This window comes from Lynx canadensis, chromosome E1, assembly GCF_007474595.2.
Source record: "Lynx canadensis isolate LIC74 chromosome E1, mLynCan4.pri.v2, whole genome shotgun sequence".
Taxonomy (NCBI): domain Eukaryota; kingdom Metazoa; phylum Chordata; class Mammalia; order Carnivora; family Felidae; genus Lynx; species Lynx canadensis.
This window is the reverse complement of record NC_044316.2, coordinates 60,539,140-60,555,372: the sequence shown is the minus strand read 5'-3', so window position 1 is coordinate 60,555,372 and position 16,233 is coordinate 60,539,140. Positions and strand designations below refer to the sequence as shown.

The 16,233-nt window shown below is 45.3% G+C and overlaps 1 protein-coding gene and 2 long non-coding RNA genes across 7 annotated transcripts in view; 2 read left to right on the top strand and 1 right to left on the bottom strand.

Moving 5' to 3' along the window:
• Positions 1-1,483: 1,483 nt before the first annotated feature.
• LOC115501601 lies at positions 1,484-3,470 on the bottom strand. The gene is made up of 2 exons (XR_003964865.1): positions 3,278-3,470; positions 1,484-2,019 (listed from the first exon to the last, which is right to left on the bottom strand). It is a non-coding gene; the product is annotated as an uncharacterized LOC115501601 (long non-coding RNA).
• Positions 2,969-16,233, top strand: part of B3GNTL1 (UDP-GlcNAc:betaGal beta-1,3-N-acetylglucosaminyltransferase like 1) — a 100,797-nt gene continuing 87,532 nt past the window's right edge. For 4 of the 5 annotated variants that reach the window (XM_032591154.1, XM_030296706.1, XM_032591153.1 and 1 more), the window contains exons 1-3: positions 2,969-3,027; positions 4,771-4,887; positions 4,987-5,086. In XM_032591154.1, coding sequence (XP_032447045.1) covers positions 2,989-3,027; positions 4,771-4,887; positions 4,987-5,086 — 256 coding nt within the window. In that variant the 5' untranslated portion in view covers positions 2,969-2,988. Of the gene's footprint in view, positions 3,028-4,770; positions 4,888-4,986; positions 5,087-13,090; positions 13,245-16,233 lie in introns of those variants that run through there. The other variant, XM_032591156.1, reaches the window with a different exon arrangement.
• LOC115501600 lies at positions 15,283-15,920 on the top strand. The gene is made up of 2 exons (XR_003964864.1): positions 15,283-15,440; positions 15,729-15,920. It is a non-coding gene; the product is annotated as an uncharacterized LOC115501600 (long non-coding RNA).

Sequence of the window (16,233 nt, the reverse complement as noted above, 5' to 3'; positions counted from 1 at the left end):
GCTTGTGGCTGCGGGGGACAGCAATGGGGTCTAGGGCACCCTGACCCTGTACCCAGTGGCCAACCCAGTGGAGGGGATGAAAACATAAGCCAGAATCCTTACTGAGGCAATAGAACCCCAACAGGTCTCAACTCCAGGAAGTCAGGCTGCTGACAATGGAACTGACATGATCATATCCACACTAGGCCATGTCTAGTAAGTTACTTTGTTTAAAAAGTATGGGCCGCAACCCCTTAATGAGCCATTAAACCAACACAAGTCCCAAGCAGACTTAAACCACAGCAACAGCACAGGCCGCACATTCAGGCAGCTGGCTGCTCCCTGGAGAACACGTTTACCATCCAGGGGCCCTGGCCACCAAGGGCAGCCAGTCTCCTTCCCCAGTGCCCGGTGGGTCCCTGCCTCCCAGCAGGCCCATGGTCCTGGCAGGTCGAGCTGGAGCTGGGTTGGGGTTCATCCTGCCGGGGTTGTGGGGGACGTCTGGCTGCTGTTGGAGCTTGAACTCACCCTCCCCTGACACTCTGCAGGCAGACTCCTGAGTCTGGGGCCCAGACCTCGCCACTTATCTGCCCCATACACCAGCATGGTAGAGGCTGTTGGGCAGTTTCCATATCTGAAGGCCCTGGAAACTGGCATCAAGTCTTCTGGATACAACCAGTGTCCACCAATTAGTCTGAACAAACAGCAACTAAAGTAGAGGAAAAGGTCAGCTGGTGAGCCAAAAGCTGTAGGAGTTTTGCATGCCTCCCCTCAGGTGTCCTGTGACTTTGTTTATCTTTTCAATCTGCCCCAAGTCCTCCCTCTGTCCCTCTGGTGTGGAGAGGGGACAGTCCCCAGGGCCTGCTCTCTGCTGAGAATCTTGCCATCCAGGAAGGGATTAATCTCAGGCCCTTACCCAGCCTCAACCCTGCATTTCTGAAGCTTGCAATGTTCTGACGTTTTTGAATGTTTACAAAAAGCAGATTATCACCAAATTTTTATTAGGGGAAAGGCAATGAAAAGTAAATTTCTGGCAGCAAGAGATATGCAGGAAGCAAGACAGGGCAACCAAGCCCAGTTCCGATGTCATGTGCTGTGGAGGCACGGGACACCATGTATGCTAACCTCTTACCTCTTCCTCCCATTGCTTGCTGAGGGTTGTGGCTCTAAAGCCTGCAGGTATTCCGAGAGCTACTAGGAGGCTTTGTTTGTTTGTTTTTTTTAAAGTAGGCTTCACATCCAGGGTGGAGCCCAGCGCTGAACTTGAACTCATGATCCTGAGATCAAGACTCAGACACTCAACCTACTGAGCCACCCAGGCGCCCCACTACTGAGGCTTTCTACCAACTTGTTTAAAATAAGCTATTCCTAATATGCCACTGTAAATAAGGTTGCATTTTTACCCATCTTACCTAAGAGTTTCAACCCATATAAGGGCTGTGCAAATACTGACGCAGGTTAAGGAAAAATTACATTTAAAGTGATGCTTTAAATATCTAAAGAATAAGTTTGGCTTTGTTTTAATTGTTAGTTTGTGGAATATTCTTGGTTTGGGGCAAGAGAAAATCTGTGCCGGCAGTGATAGCTATAAACTCGGTCATAAATTTACATTGGTTGGGACCAACGTGGGGGATAATCACCCTAACGTGAGTGCTGCCACTGGTCCACGAGCTTCAGGCAGAACTCAGTGGGCCCTCACGGGCCTGTCCCACCGGGAGGGGCGCAAGCTCCCAGGGATCACACCGCTGACAGGACACCACTACTCGGTGCCAAACAGTGGGGTAAGGGTCTCGGGGACTCTGCTGCACAGAGCTGCAAGGAGACACACGTGGGTTAGGGGCTCTAGGACAGGAGCGCTGAGCCCAGACAACCCTTGTCCGGCTGGGGAGGCAGAAATGAGGGGTGGAGGCCCGCGGCACACCGAGGCCCCGCCCCTACGCCCCTTCCTCCTGGGGGAAGGCTCGGGTGTCCTCGTCTCGCTCTCAGCCTTCTCCTGGTCCTGCGTCGGGTCGGTCAGATGACTTGTCACGTGCTTCCTTTCTTTTAAAAAAAGGTGATGTTAAAGGTCATCTGGTTTGGATTTTAAGTTGTAACCAACAGCACAGCGTGATTTCTCACAAACCCCACCTTCTCCACAACCAAAGGATGTTTATAACATTTTATTTCACTGAGCACTCCAGAGCTGATTAATTCCCGCAGGTGAGAGCAGGAGGGCTGGGGGACCCAAGGACAGGGCAGAGAGAGGACACACGGGGACACAAGAGCCGCCCAAGCTCCAAAGCACAAGGCCCCAGCCTCCAGGAACCCGCACACATCACCGCCCGGCCGGCCCCGCCCCCTCCCCAGGAGCCCATCTCCCGCCCCTCCCCCTCCCCAGGGCTCGCCGACCCCGCCCCCTGCCCCTCCCCATGTGCCCGCCCCACCCCTTCCCCAACCCTCCCGCCCCCCCCTCCCCCAGGGCCCACCCCCTGCCCCTCCGCTCCCCAGGGGTCCATCTCTTCCCCCCGCCCCCCCCCGCCCCGGCCTGCCCCCTGCCCTGCCCTCCTCCCGCCCTCCCTCAGCTCCCCGCTCCACTTGGGCCCGAGCTCTTCCCCTCCCCAGGTCGGCCCCTGCCCCCCGAGCCCTCCTCCTCCCCGAGCCCTCCTCCTCCCCGAGCCCTCCTCCTCCCCGAGCCCTCCTCCTCCCCGAGCCCTCCTCCTCCCAACGGGCCCGCCCCCCCGACCCGCCACCGCCCCGCCCACTCTCCTCCCCACAGGCCTCCCCTTCCCCGGGCCCGCCCCCTTCCCCGCCCCGGGCGCGCGGGGGCGCTGCTCCCCCGCTCCGTGCTTCCAGCCTCTCTAGGCCGCTCCTCTCCACTCCCCGCTAGATCGCCGGCTTACCACGCCAACCGGAGGCGGCAGGCCTGGGGGGGGTGGGGCATTCCGGGCGAGCCGCCCGCGCACGCGCCGTAAGCCAACGTGGGCGTGGCTGCGGGCTCAAGGGGCGGGGCGGCTGAAGGAGCGCGCTGCCATGCAGGCCCACGGGGACCGCGCAGCGGCGCCCCACGTGGTAGGTGCCCGGGCCGCGGGGGCCACCTCGGCCCCTCCTCCTGTCCCCTCCCCCCTCTCTCCGTCCCCTCCCCCCTCTCTCCGTCCCCTCCCCTCCTCTCGTCCTCTCCCCTCGTTCCCTCGTCTCCTCCCGTCCCCTCCCTCCCCGACTCCCCTTCGCCTCCTCTTACCTCCAGCCTCCACTCTCTCTCTTCCTCCTTCCCTGTCCCTTCTCCTCACCCCCACGTCGCCTACTGAGGGTCACCACTTACCAGGAGCTTTCCTGGGGGGGGGGGGGGGTCTCTGCCCAAAGCAACCTCCAGCAGAAGAGTGCCAACAGAACTTAATCAAGACCCATCTTTGACGGAAATCCACATTGTTTTCTATTGTAGATCTTGGGGATATTAAAAACATGGTTTCCTTTTTTCTTTTCCATTAAAGAATAATGCTTACTTTAAAAGTAAATATGTGGTGCCTGGGTGGGTCAGTCGATTAAGCTTCTGACTTGGGCTCAGGTCATGATATGGTTTGTGAGTCCAGCCCCTAGTTGGGCTCTGTGCTGACAGCTCAGAGCCTGGAGCCTGCTTCCGATTCTGTGTGTGTCTCTCTCTGCCACTACCCTGCTCTCCGTCTATCACTCGCAAAAATAATAAACACTAAAAGGAAAGTAAATATGTGAGTAAATTAGGTAGCCACTTTTTGGCTAACAGATTCAGGAAGGGTTCTCGCTGTTGAATCAGATCCTCAGAGTAAAGAATTTGACTGAATTATATTTTCAATCTATGAATTTTTCAAAACCGTATTCAGATTTAGTATTTTTATAATCCTGTCTATACTGCATGTAGATACTGAATACTCATGTATGTGCATATCGTTTGTGCCCATGCGTATGTGTATGCATATGCACTGTGTAAACACACCTGGATGACCGTGTTCTGTCTTCTTGTGTAGGAATTTGTCCACTCCTCATTAGGGTATAAACTCAAGGGTTAGGGTAGACTGTAATTTCTGTCTTTGGGTATTTCATATTGCTTAATGTCGTAATGTACAAAATTAAGATAATTCCAGTAATCAGCTATTTTGTTGGCAGTCAGGTTTCACTTGTTTTACTCCATACACTTTAGAGATTTTTGTTTGATTTGGGCTGTAGGAAAGAAAGACAGCACCAAACTGTCCTAAACTCAGTAGAGCAAAAGGAGAGAGAGATAGATGGAGGTCACCCCCATTTTCCCAGTACCCACCCCCATACTTTGTTAAAGCTTGTGTGCAGGCACTTGAAAAGAGTTTCTTTGCTGGAGTTTCTCTAATGTCATGGTTCACCGAAAATGCTTACTCCACCAAGAAAAGGACCAATAGATTATTTTTATGAGTGAATTAGAAAATACACAGATGCCGAAATGATGTATCTGACCAGTGATTGGAGAACACATGAATTTGCCATTGAACTGTGAAAATCTTTTATGCCTTTAATATTTTTGCTTCCTTTTCAAAAGTATCCCAAAGACAATTCAGTGAAATCTAAGACATAATAAATCTTACGGAGCAAAAGAACATTAGAGCTTGGAGAGAAGGAACAGACACCTTCTGTTTTGGTGACAAATTCTTTGGAAGCCTTATTCCCAATTATTCTGTATGTCGGGCCTCACCCTTTGGAAATGAGCATGGGGCTAATGCTCGGGGTTAACAGGAAAGTAAACTGGAATGGAGGAAAGGCATTATTAGCCCTCACACTTACATTTGTTAATCCACTTCTTTTGAATTGCAGTCTATTATCCTCCCGGTCTACAACGCTGAACTGTGGCTGGACGAGTGCTTGGAGTCCGTTTTGCAACAGGACTTTGAAGGCTCCATGGAGCTCTCGGTTTTTAATGATGCTAGTAAGGTATTTATGAACTTCCTTTTGGTGATTTAGCCCTAGCATGAACAGTCACATCTGTTTTGAGGGAAGCTTCCTGAACTGCCAATGTCCTTGTGCTTTCAGGACAAGTCTATGACTATCATTGAGAAATGGAAAGTGAAACTGGAAAACTCTGGTGTCCTCGTGGTCATTGGAGGACATGATTCTCCTTCACCCCGAGGAGGTTAGTGACCCTGTTTAGTTTATTATTCAACTGTAAGGAATGGTTTCTTATGACTTGTGTATTTAAACACTGTTAACCTTAAAACAACACTGCCAACTATTTTACTGGTAAAGATGGGGTTATTTGAGAATAGCAGAGAATCCCAACCTAGGACAGGAAAACCTCACCAGAATTACAGGCAAGTCTGGAGAGTAAGGCGGGGAGGCTTTTATAGAGGAGGCAGGAGGTTGGGCGGGGCTGTTGTAAACAGAATGTCCATTGGACTATACTGGGAGCTGGAAGTATGGTGGCTTCTCATTGGCTGGACTGTTGCCGGAGCAGCAGGAAACCTTCCTGTTGCTGAGTAAGTAGTATCCACCTGCAAGGTGCCTCTCCTCCTGTTGGGTCTGCGATTGCTAACTAGTGCTGGGCCCACAGCTCCCCCTGCCCATCTCCTAACTCCACTCTACTAAATAAAGTTTCCTTTTATTAACTTTCATAATAGTTTCATGTTCGGGGCGCCTGGGTGGCTCAGTCAGTTAAGCGGCCGACTTCGGCTCGGGTCATGATCTCACGGTCCGTGAGTTCGAGCCCCGCGTCGGGCTCTGTGCTGACAGCTCAGAGCCTAGAGCCTAGCCTGTTTCGGATTGTCTCCCTCTCTCTGACCCTACCCCGTTCATGCTCTGTCTCTCTCTGTCTCAAAAATAAATAAACATTAAAAAAAATAAAAAAAAATAGTTTCATGTTCAAATTCTGGTGAAAAATATCCTAAAAAATGAAGTTTATCACTTTTTTTTTTTTTTTTTTTTTTTTTTGAGAGAGAGAGCGCACGCAGGGGAGAGCCAGAGAGAGAGAAGAGAGAATCCCAAGCAGGCTCCGTGCTTAGCACAGAGTCTGATGCAGGGCTCAATCCCATGACCCTAGGATCATGACCTGAGCTGAAATTGAATTGGTTTTTCAACTGACTGAGCCATCCAGGCACCCCTAAAGTTTATCCCTGTTAAGAACCCAGTACACCTGAATTTCTTACTCTTTGGTAAGGATTTGTATGAGACCACCATGCATACTTTACTTATTCAGCCTAACAAAAAACTAGGAAACTAGGGTGTTTTTATTTGTAGTGTGATTGATCATAATATTGGTCACCTCTACTTCTTAAAATTCTCTTCTTGTGACATTTGATTTATTTTTGTCCAATTTTTTTTAATCTTAAAAAACTAGCATTTGGTTTCATTGATTTTCTATATAGTTCTTTTTTCTATTTTGCCTGTTTTCTATTTCCACTCTGATCTGTATTATTTTCTTTCTTCTGCTTACTTAGGATTTAATTTGTTCACTTACTAATTCTTTTTTTTTTTTTTTTTAATTTACTTTTGAAGGAAAGAGAGACAGAGCATGAGCAGGGGAGGGGCAGAGAGCAAGACACAGAATCCAAAATGGTCTCCAGGCTCTGAGCTGTCAGTACAGAGCCCTACACAGGGCTCGAACTCACAAACCGTGAGATCATAACCTGAGCCAAAGTCGGTTACCTAACCAACTGAGCCACCCAGGCACCTGACTTCATTTCCTAATTCTGTGTTGGTTTTTTTTTTAATGTTTATTTGTTATAATTGAGAGACAGAGCATGAGCAGGGGAGGGTCAGAGAGAGGAGAAGACACAGAATCTGAAGCAGGCTCCAGGCTCTGGGCTGTCAGCATGGAGCTGGACGTGGGGCTCGAACTCACAAACTGTGAGATCATGACCTGAGCTGAAGTCATACACTTAACCAATTGAGCCATCCAGGTGCCCCACGTAATTCTTAAGGTGGAAGCTGAGGTCACTGATTTGAGACCTTTCTTCTTTTCTAATATAGGCATTTAGTAATAGAATTTTTTCTCTTACTATTGCTTTAGAAACATCACACAAATTTTGATATGTTCCTTTCCTTTTTCTTCAGTTTCAAAACACCTTCTTATTTTGACTTACTGACTCATGGCTTATTTAGAAGTATGTTAGTTTCCAAATATTTGAGGGATTTTCCATATATCTTTTATTAATGATTTCTAATGTAATTTCTCTGTAGTAAGAGAACATGCTTTGACTTGAATCTTTAAATTTAGTAAGATTTATTTTATGGCCCAGGTTGTGGCCTGTCTTGGCAAATGTCCCACGTGTACTTGAGAAGGTTGTGTAGCCAATGGTGTTGGATGGAGTTCTCCATAAATGTGAATCAGGTCAAGCTGAGGAGTCTTGTTTAAATCTGTGTACTTGCCAATTTGGGGTCTGTTTGTTCTTTCCATTATTGAGAGGGGGCATTGAAATCTCCAACTCTGTACATTTGTCTGTTCGTCTCTAGTTTTGTCAGTTTGGGCTTCCAATAATTTGAAACTCGGTTAATGTTTAGGGTTGTTACGAAGAATTGACCCTTCATCATTATGAAATAACCCTATCTTGCTAATCTTCTTTGCTCTGAAATCTACATTGTTTGATATTAATTTAACTGCTCTGGCTTTATTTTGACTAGTGTTAATATAGTGTATCTTTTCCATCTTTTTAAACTTTTAACCCATTTGTTGAAGGGCACCTCCTTTAAACAGTACCTCCTCCCTGTAGATTCTTATAGACAGCGAATCCAGTCTGACCATCTTCACCTTTTAACTGGAATGTTTGCATTAGTTACATTTAATGTGACTAATGATAGCTTTTAGTCTGTCTTCTTGCTATTAGTTTTATATTAGTTGCTTCTGTTTTTTCCCCCTCCTTTCCCTCCTTTTCTGCCTTCTTTTGGGTTAATCAAATATTTTTTATAACAAATGTATTCATATGCCACACAGTTCACCCATCAAAGTATACAGTCGAGTGGTTCCTGGTATATTCACAGATCTGTGCAGCCACCCCCACAGTCAATTTTAGGACATTATCATCACTTCAGATAGGAACCTGGTACCCTTCAGTCATCATCCTCCACACCCTGCTTCCCCCAGCCCTGCGCCACCACTAATTTACCTTTTGTGTATAGATTGTGTATAGATTAACCTGTTGTGGAGATTTCTGCATGTATGTTTGTAAGGGATGTTGGTGTGTGATTTTCCTTTCCTGTGATGTCTTTGGCTATGATATCAGAATGGAGCTGACCTCATAGAATGAGTTAAGTGTTTCCTTTTTTTCTGTTTTTTGGAAGAGTTGTGGGAAGGATTGGTGTTATTCTCTAAATGTTTGGTAGAATTCGTCAGTGAAGCCATCTGGTCCTGAGCTTTTCTTTGTTGGAAGGTTTTGATTACTGATTCAATCTATTTAGTTGTTATAGGTCTGTTCATATTTTTTTATTTCTTCTTGGGTTGGGTTTGGTAGTTTGTGTGTTTCTAGAAATTTGTCCCTTTCATGTAGGTTGTTTAATTGGTTGGCACACAGTTGTTTGTAGTATTCTCTTAGACTCCTTTTACATTTCTGTTAAGGTCAGTAGTAAGGTACCCACTTTCATTTTGGATTTTAGTAATTTGAGTTCTTTTATTGGTCCAGCTGAAGGTTTGCCAATTTTGTTGATCTTTTCAAAGAACCAATGTTTGTTTTCACTGTTTTTCTCTCTCTCTCTCTCTCTCTCTCTCTCTCTCTCTCTCTCTCTCTTTACTTTCAATTTCATTTATTTCTGGTCTGATCTTTATTACTTCCTTCCTCTGCTAGTTGTATGTTTAATTTTTTAGCTTCTTAACATGTGAAATTAGGTTAGTGATTTGAGATCTCTTTTACATAGGCATCTATAGCTGCAAATTCTCTCTGAGCACTGCTTTTGTTGTGTCCCACAGGTTTTGGTGTGTTGTGTTTCCATTTCCACATATCTCTGGGAATGTGTCTTTAAGAGTATCTAAGCATATTCTAGGAATATGTCTAAGGATATTCTGTTGTTTTGGGGTAGGGCATCTGTATATGTCTGTTAGGTCTTTTGGTTTATAATGTTGTTCAAGTCTTCTGTTTCCGTACTGATCATCTGTCTAGATGGTCTAACCATTATTGAAAGTGGGGCTTTGAAGTCTTCAACTATTCTAGTAGAACTATTTTTCACTTCTATTCTGTCAGTTTTTGCTTCACTTATTTTGGGACTCTCCTGTTAGGTGTATATGGTTTTATAATTGCTATGTCCTCTTGACTGACCTTTTATCAATATAGAACATTCTTTGTTTCTAATAAAATTTTTTGACTTACGGCCTGGTATCAGTATAACCAACCACCCCTAGAAACCCTTTTGGTTTCTAGTTGAATGGAATATATTTTTCTGTCCTTTCACTTTTAACTCCTTTGTGCCTTTAGATCTAAGGTGAATGTCTTATAGACAGCATTTAAATGGATCGACTTTGGCTCAGGTCATGATCGCACGGTTCACGAATAAATAAATAAATAAACATAACATTCAAAAATAAATAAATATTTTTTAAAAAATAAATAAATGGGTCATGTACTTTTTAAATCTATTCTCCCAGCCTTTGTCTTTAATTGGAGCATTTCATGTATTTATGTTTAAAGTGATTAGTGAAAAAAGAAGGCCTTTTACCATTTTGTTGTTTGCTATATGTGCATCTTACTTCTTTTTTGTTCCATAATCCTGCATCAGTGCTTTTGTGCTTAATTCTTTAGTATGCCATTTTGACTCCCTTCTCATTTCCTATTCTGTGTATTTGAAAGTTATTTTCTTAGTGCTTACTGTGGACATTACAATTAATGTAGTAAATTTATGACAATCTAGTTTAAATTAACATCAGCTTAGCTTCAGTAGTGTTTAAAGCTCTGCGCCATGCAGTTCTGTACCTCCCACTTTATGTTGTCACAGTTTACATCGATTTCATGCACCCGTTGACGTAGATTTATAATCATTGCTCGATGTATTTGACTTTTAGATAAGAAAACATTCAGAGTAAAAATAGAACAATACTGGATTTTATATTTACCTATGGGTAACCTTTATTAGTGTTTTTCACTCCCGCGTATGGTTTCAGCTTATTGCCTGGTGCTCTTGCATGACAGCCGGCAGGACTTCCGTTAGCATTTCTTGTGGGGCAGGCTTACTAGTGACGAGCTCCCTCATCACTTATTAGATCCGGGAATATCTTAATTTGTCCATTTTTAGAGGATGATTTTGCCAGATAAAGAATTTCTATATGTTATAGGCCTAACAATACATTATTTATATGTTGTGTTATACAATTGCTTTTTAAATCAATTAAAGGAGGAAAGGAGAAATATATATTTATATTTTCTTTTATAATTAACAATTACCTTTGGTTTTTTGTGTGTTTTTTTTAATGGATTTGAAGTACTCCCTGGAATCCCTTGGGTCAGTCTTTTTAGCCTGAAGAATTTCCTTTAGTATTGTTTATAAGGCAGATGTCTTAATTCTCCTTGATTTTTGAAAGATAACTTTTCCGGAATAGGATTCTTGGTTAACAGCTTTTCTTTTTGAGTACTTTGAGTATGTTACCCCCTGCCTTGTGCCTTGACTGCCCTGAGAAGCCACTTGAGACCCGACCCCTACCCCCTCTACCAGGTGTCTTTCACCACAGTGCAAGAGTGGGTTTCTCCACACTCTGTTGCAAATGGAGCAGGGGCAGGAGCCCCTTCCCCACAAGCCAGGGCAAGGGCGTTGGGGACCCTAATATTCTTGGTGATACCACAACCAAGGTAGATACTGCCCCTGTCCCAGGTTGGGAGCTGGGGGTGGGGGGAGAAGGAGCCCTGCTTCTCCACTGTTGGGGACTCAGCCACAGCAACAGGAGCCTGCAGTCAGGGTGACGAATGCCGATGTCCTGCGGCCCCCAGGATTTCTGTATGTTAGCAAGGGGAAGGGGAACCTGAGTGTCTGTCTAGGTGGGGTTTCCTCTTTGGGGAGGGCGGGGTGGAGCAGGTCTCGGTTCAAGTCCCGCAGACCCTCACTGTTCTTACTGAGTCTCGGTCATCTTCTTCAGTAAATATTTCTTCAATTCCCACTTCCAGAGACTGAATGGCAGTTGGTTCCGCGTGATGTTCACAGGCTTCTATTTAGGCAATCCATGGGGCTCTGCATGCTGTCATGCCCGGAGCCGGACTCCATTCAAAATTCTTGGTTCTATTTTATCTTCTGTTGGCTTAGTAGCTATAATTTAGTTTTGCTGTTTTAGGGGTTGATTTAGGGTTTTAGTATACATCTTCAGTTTACCAAGATCAGCTTTTCAAAGGTCCATCTACACGTGTAACATAAGAACCTTACAACAGTATTCACACGTTTCTCCTCTCTGCTCTTTGTGCTACCTTGTCCTGCGTTTTACTTTGCCTGTATCGTAAACCGCACAGGACACTGGCGTTAACTGTTATGAGACATACGTAATAAGAAAGAGAATCACGTTTTCACCCATACAGTCACTATTTGCGCTGCTCATTCACTTCCAGCTCCACATTTCCGTTTGCTGTCATTTTCCTTCTGCCCGAAAGACTACACTTCTTGCGATGGCGGCCTGCTGGTGATGATTTCCTTACCATTTGTGTGTCCTCGTCTGGCACTTGTGCGGGGGCTGGTGGACCCTGTGGTGAGGACATCTCATCACAAGATGCAGGACCTTTCCTTTAGTCCTTGTGTGCTGCCCCCAGCTCACCTCCCATACAGGTGAGCTTGCCCTCAGGTAACCATCCTGTACAGCTTCTGTCTGCTTCCTCCCTCTCTTGCCTTGCTCCCTTCTTTCTACCTTTCCGTCTTCCTTTGTCCCGTGCAATTGCTTCCCCTTTGCAGAGTAGATGGGGAGAACGGAAGGGGAAGGCCTGAGACTGCTGGTCTTGTGCATTAGTGGGAACAGCCTCTGCTCGCCCTGCTGGTGCCTCCTGGGCCTGCTGTTCTTTGGCTTCATGGTGATGAGGGAGGGATGGCCAGTCAGCTCACCCAAGCGGTCAGCTTCGCCTGAACAGAAGAACCCAGAAGTTCTTCCTAACTAAGTCCCTGGACTGTGGTATTTGGGTTTCCTCCCCTGCCAGGGTACAGCCTCCTTCTGTCTCCTGTAGAGGAAGGAGTCTTACAATTTTCTTTTGTTTCTAAGGCACTTCTAGTGCTGGGATTAGGTGGGTGGGGTAGACTACCAGTTTGTTGGTGCACTATCTTATCCAACTTAGTTTTTCACGATATCTGATTTTCCATTTAGGCGATCTAATCCTGAATAAATGTTATTCTTTCGTTTTGTTGTTCTAATTTATACTTCACTGTTCATATTTTTCTCTTGGGATAAGAAGTCAGGAAGAACAATGTGCGGCCACATTACTGAATCCTTGTATTGTTCCTGACTTAGTGGGAGTGTTAGTGTTTCCGTGTTAAGTATCATATTTATCGTTGCTTTCTGACAGATACCTTTCTCAAGTTAACTTGTGATTCCTAACTTAGTAAGCGTTCAGAAAATGAGGGATCAGTATAGAATTTTATTAAATGTCTCTTAGGTATCTGTTACGGTGATTGCTTTTTTTTTTTCTCCTAACATATTTATTACAGTGTGTTAGTATTTCTCTTAATAATGAACAGTACCAGAACAAACGTGCAATGACATGATACTGTTTTTATACAATATAGTTATTCAGGTTTCTTTAGGATTTTTGCATCTGTAGACATACGGAAAATTGGTCTGTAGCTTTTTGGTGCTTGTTTGGTGACTGGCTTAGGGATAAGAGCAGAAGGCCTTGGACTTGCTGGTAGAGCATTTGTGCAAGCAGTAATCATGTATAGCACAACAACTTTTGTCTCAACCTTCCATATGAACTAGCCCTCCAGCCTGAATGTACATGACAGAAAAAAAGCATTTATTCATTCTCACAAATGTCTGCTTTGAGGAATAACACATTTTTTTTTAATACTAGCATTGATAAAAAGAAATTCAGGCATACAGAAAGGTCTACAGTGAAACCTAGAAGCCCCACACCCTGGAAGCCACCAGTGTTTTTTGGTTCTTATTTGATTTGTTTGACTCACACAGTGTGGGTCAGTGCTCACCGTGAAAGAGGAAATGTTTAGCTGCTGAAGTGCTCCTCACCACACTTCCTGTGTTCCCCCCTCAGGGAGTTTGTTTGTTATAATATAGTCATATTTTCAGGGTGTGTAATCTTCACATTCTGTTGTATAACTTTTTATTTTACGTGCTTTAATAATAAGTTGATGCCGACACTTTAGACCTTGTAAAGACAGCACTTGCAGTATAACAGGTGAGTGACTATCATTCACTGCAGACCTTGTGCTGGCTCAGACTCAGACCTGGGCGCCTCTGCGGCCGACTCCATGCCGGGCCCTGGGGGCTCCCAAGTGTTAGGGTCTGTGGAGCCTGTAAAAACATTTTGTCTTGTTCTCTTCGGCTTTCTACACATGCCATTGTTTGGTTTCCTTCCTTCTCTTTTTCTTTTATTTAATTTTTGTCTTATAAGTGTTATTTAGTGTTGCTAGAGTACTCCTTAAAGTAAATTTTCCATATCTGGTGTGTAGATGGTAAAATGTTTAGAGTTTTTACATGTCTGAAAATGTCTTCATTTTGTACTTAGGCTCAACTGACAGTTTGGCTGGGTATAGGATTCTACATACAAAATAATTTCCCTTAGAATTTTGAAGGATTGCCTCATTATCTTCTGGTGTCCTCTGGTTTTGATAAGAAATCTTGTGACGGTCTGACTCTTTAAAGGTATCTTTTCTGAAAGTTTTTAAGATTTTTGTCTTTACGTTTTGAGTTTGAAATTTATAATGCTGGGTCAAGGTATCATTGCTTTTCATTCACCCTCTGTTTTTATACTGAATGATTAGCTTTACATTCTTAGCTTTAATTGTAATATATTGGGCTTCCTTTAGCTTCACTTTAAAGTTTTTGTGTAAGACTTGAAAATAGCATGTCTGCGTACACTGCTGGGTTGGAAGAGGAGGTCCAGATGATGAGGCTGGAGCTGGAGGACAGACCCCTGCAGGTTTTAGGAGTGTGTCCTTCTTTAAATAGTGGGCCTCAGCTTTGGTTACATGTGAGAAGCACCTGCAGAGTTTTGGGAGCCCTGATGCCTGAGTCCTACCCTAAGATCTTCTCAAGTGATTGATTTGGGTACAGCCTCTGCACTGGGATTGTGGACACTTGTGGACACTTCCTGAGAGAGGCTGGGGTGCATCCACAGTTGAGAATTAACCTCAGGAGTAGTGTGGCGCCAGCCCCTCTCCCTCATGGGTGGTCCTCAGGGAACCTTGCAGCTCTCCTCATATTTCAGGGGTGGGCAGGGTGAAAGTTTGGGATCCCTCTGGATCCCCTCCTGTAGGGCCAGAGCAGTGTTGGCTCTGTTACTAGTTCTGTTCAGACTGGCATGTGACTTGCCTTTCAGGGTGGACAGGTAGTCAGGGTGCAGGGTAGGGTTTGTGTTTCAGCGTGGCAAGGTGTGAGCAGGAGAGGTGTGAGTGGGAGGGACATCCACTCTTCCCAGATGCTTCTTGCCCTCAAAGCCCCTTCCTGTCCTGTTTCCTCTCTCTGCTCAGTCTGCCAGTTTTGGTGGTCAGGAGGCTGCCCTGGTCTCCCCTGGTCTCACTCCTGACCCTCGCGTGTGTGCCCCTGGCATGACCTCACAGAGCTCTCCTGGTCTTCTGGGGCAGGTGCACTGATCCTTGCTGGACTTGCTGGTTTACTCCAAGTTCACAAAGGGGCCCTGAACCCAAGCTGTCTCCCCCAGAGCTCGCAGGGTCCACCCTCGAACAGGGCTAACCTCTCTGAACACTGGCTCTCTGCAAAACAGTGTGCTGCTTCAACGCATAGCCTCCAAATCCCCTTGCCTTCCCCTTCTGCAGCGTCCTGCCAGCACTGTGTTTTTGTCTTTGTGTTTCGGAGCCAAGGAGAGGGTGGATGTTCACAGAGGTGAGTTAAGAAGTTGAGTTCACAGAATGAAACAGATACTTCTCTCCCAGAAAGTGCCCCTGACTCTGCACCACATCCCTCACAAACAGCATCCCATACCCTACTTAGGAGAGCAGGAAAGTGTAAACATTTTAGAAAAAATTTAAAACCACAAATGGTCATTAAAATTGGTCACTTAAAAGAAAGCTTTTTCTTCTGCTATTTTATAAAGTTCATATTGAAAGACTAGTCTTTGGCACTGCCTCTAGGTGGCCCTGCCTTCTGGGGCAGAAGACTGGGCGGGAGGCAGCCAGGTGGGCCCCCCCACACACACACTCCTTCACCTCTCTGTGTCTCAGTTTCCTTTGCAGGCAGCAGGTGCCTGTCCCATTGTTGAGAAGACATAGGTGCTAAAGGAGTGTTAGGACCTGCCCCATTCTTTTTTTTTTTTTTTTTTTTTTTTGGCTCTTTTCAGTTTATTACATGAAGGAGTTACACTAGTCCAAGTTAAAAGCAGACCCCCAAATGGTTACATTATACAAGCTGTGAGGTTTTTATTTTTTTATTTTATTTTTTTTAAATTTTTTTTAACGTTTATTTATTTATTTTTTTAATAATTTTTTTTTAACGTTTATTTATTTTTGAGACAGAGAGAGACAGAGCATGAACGGGGGAGGGGCAGAGAGAGAGGGAGACACAGAATCGGAAGCAGGCTCCAGGCTCTGAGCCATCAGCCCAGAGCCCGACACAGGGCTCGAACTCACGGACCGCAAGATCGTGACCTGAGCTGAAGTCGGACGCCCAACTGACTGAGCCACCCAGGCGCCCCAGCTGTGAGGTTTTTAAACTTGTGACAAGGGACAGAAGGGAACTTCTACTCATTGCAAGGAAATCCTCACTTAAGCTTCAGTGAGCCAAAAGCACTTAAAACCCATGAACTTTCAGCTGGTCGTCCTTAGCCAGTCCAATCTCTACAAGGAACTGGCATATGTTCTTGCACTGGTCACCCTGTAGCTGAATCACTTCTCCATGTTCTGGATGCTCAATTACAGTACCATTGCAGGTAAATTTCTTCTTTTTTTTTTTTTTTTTTAATTTTTTTTTCAACGTTTATTTATTTTTTGGGACAGAGAGAGACAGAGCATGAACGGGGGAGGGGCAGAGAGAGAGGGAGACACAGAATCGGAAACAGGCCCCAGGTTCTGAGCCATCAGCCCAGAGCCTGACGCGGGGCTCGAACTCACGGACCGCGAGATCGTGACCTGGCTGAAGTCGGACGCTTAACCGACCGCGCCACCCAGGCGCCCCGGTAAATTTCTTCTTAAACACCTTCGCTAGTTTCT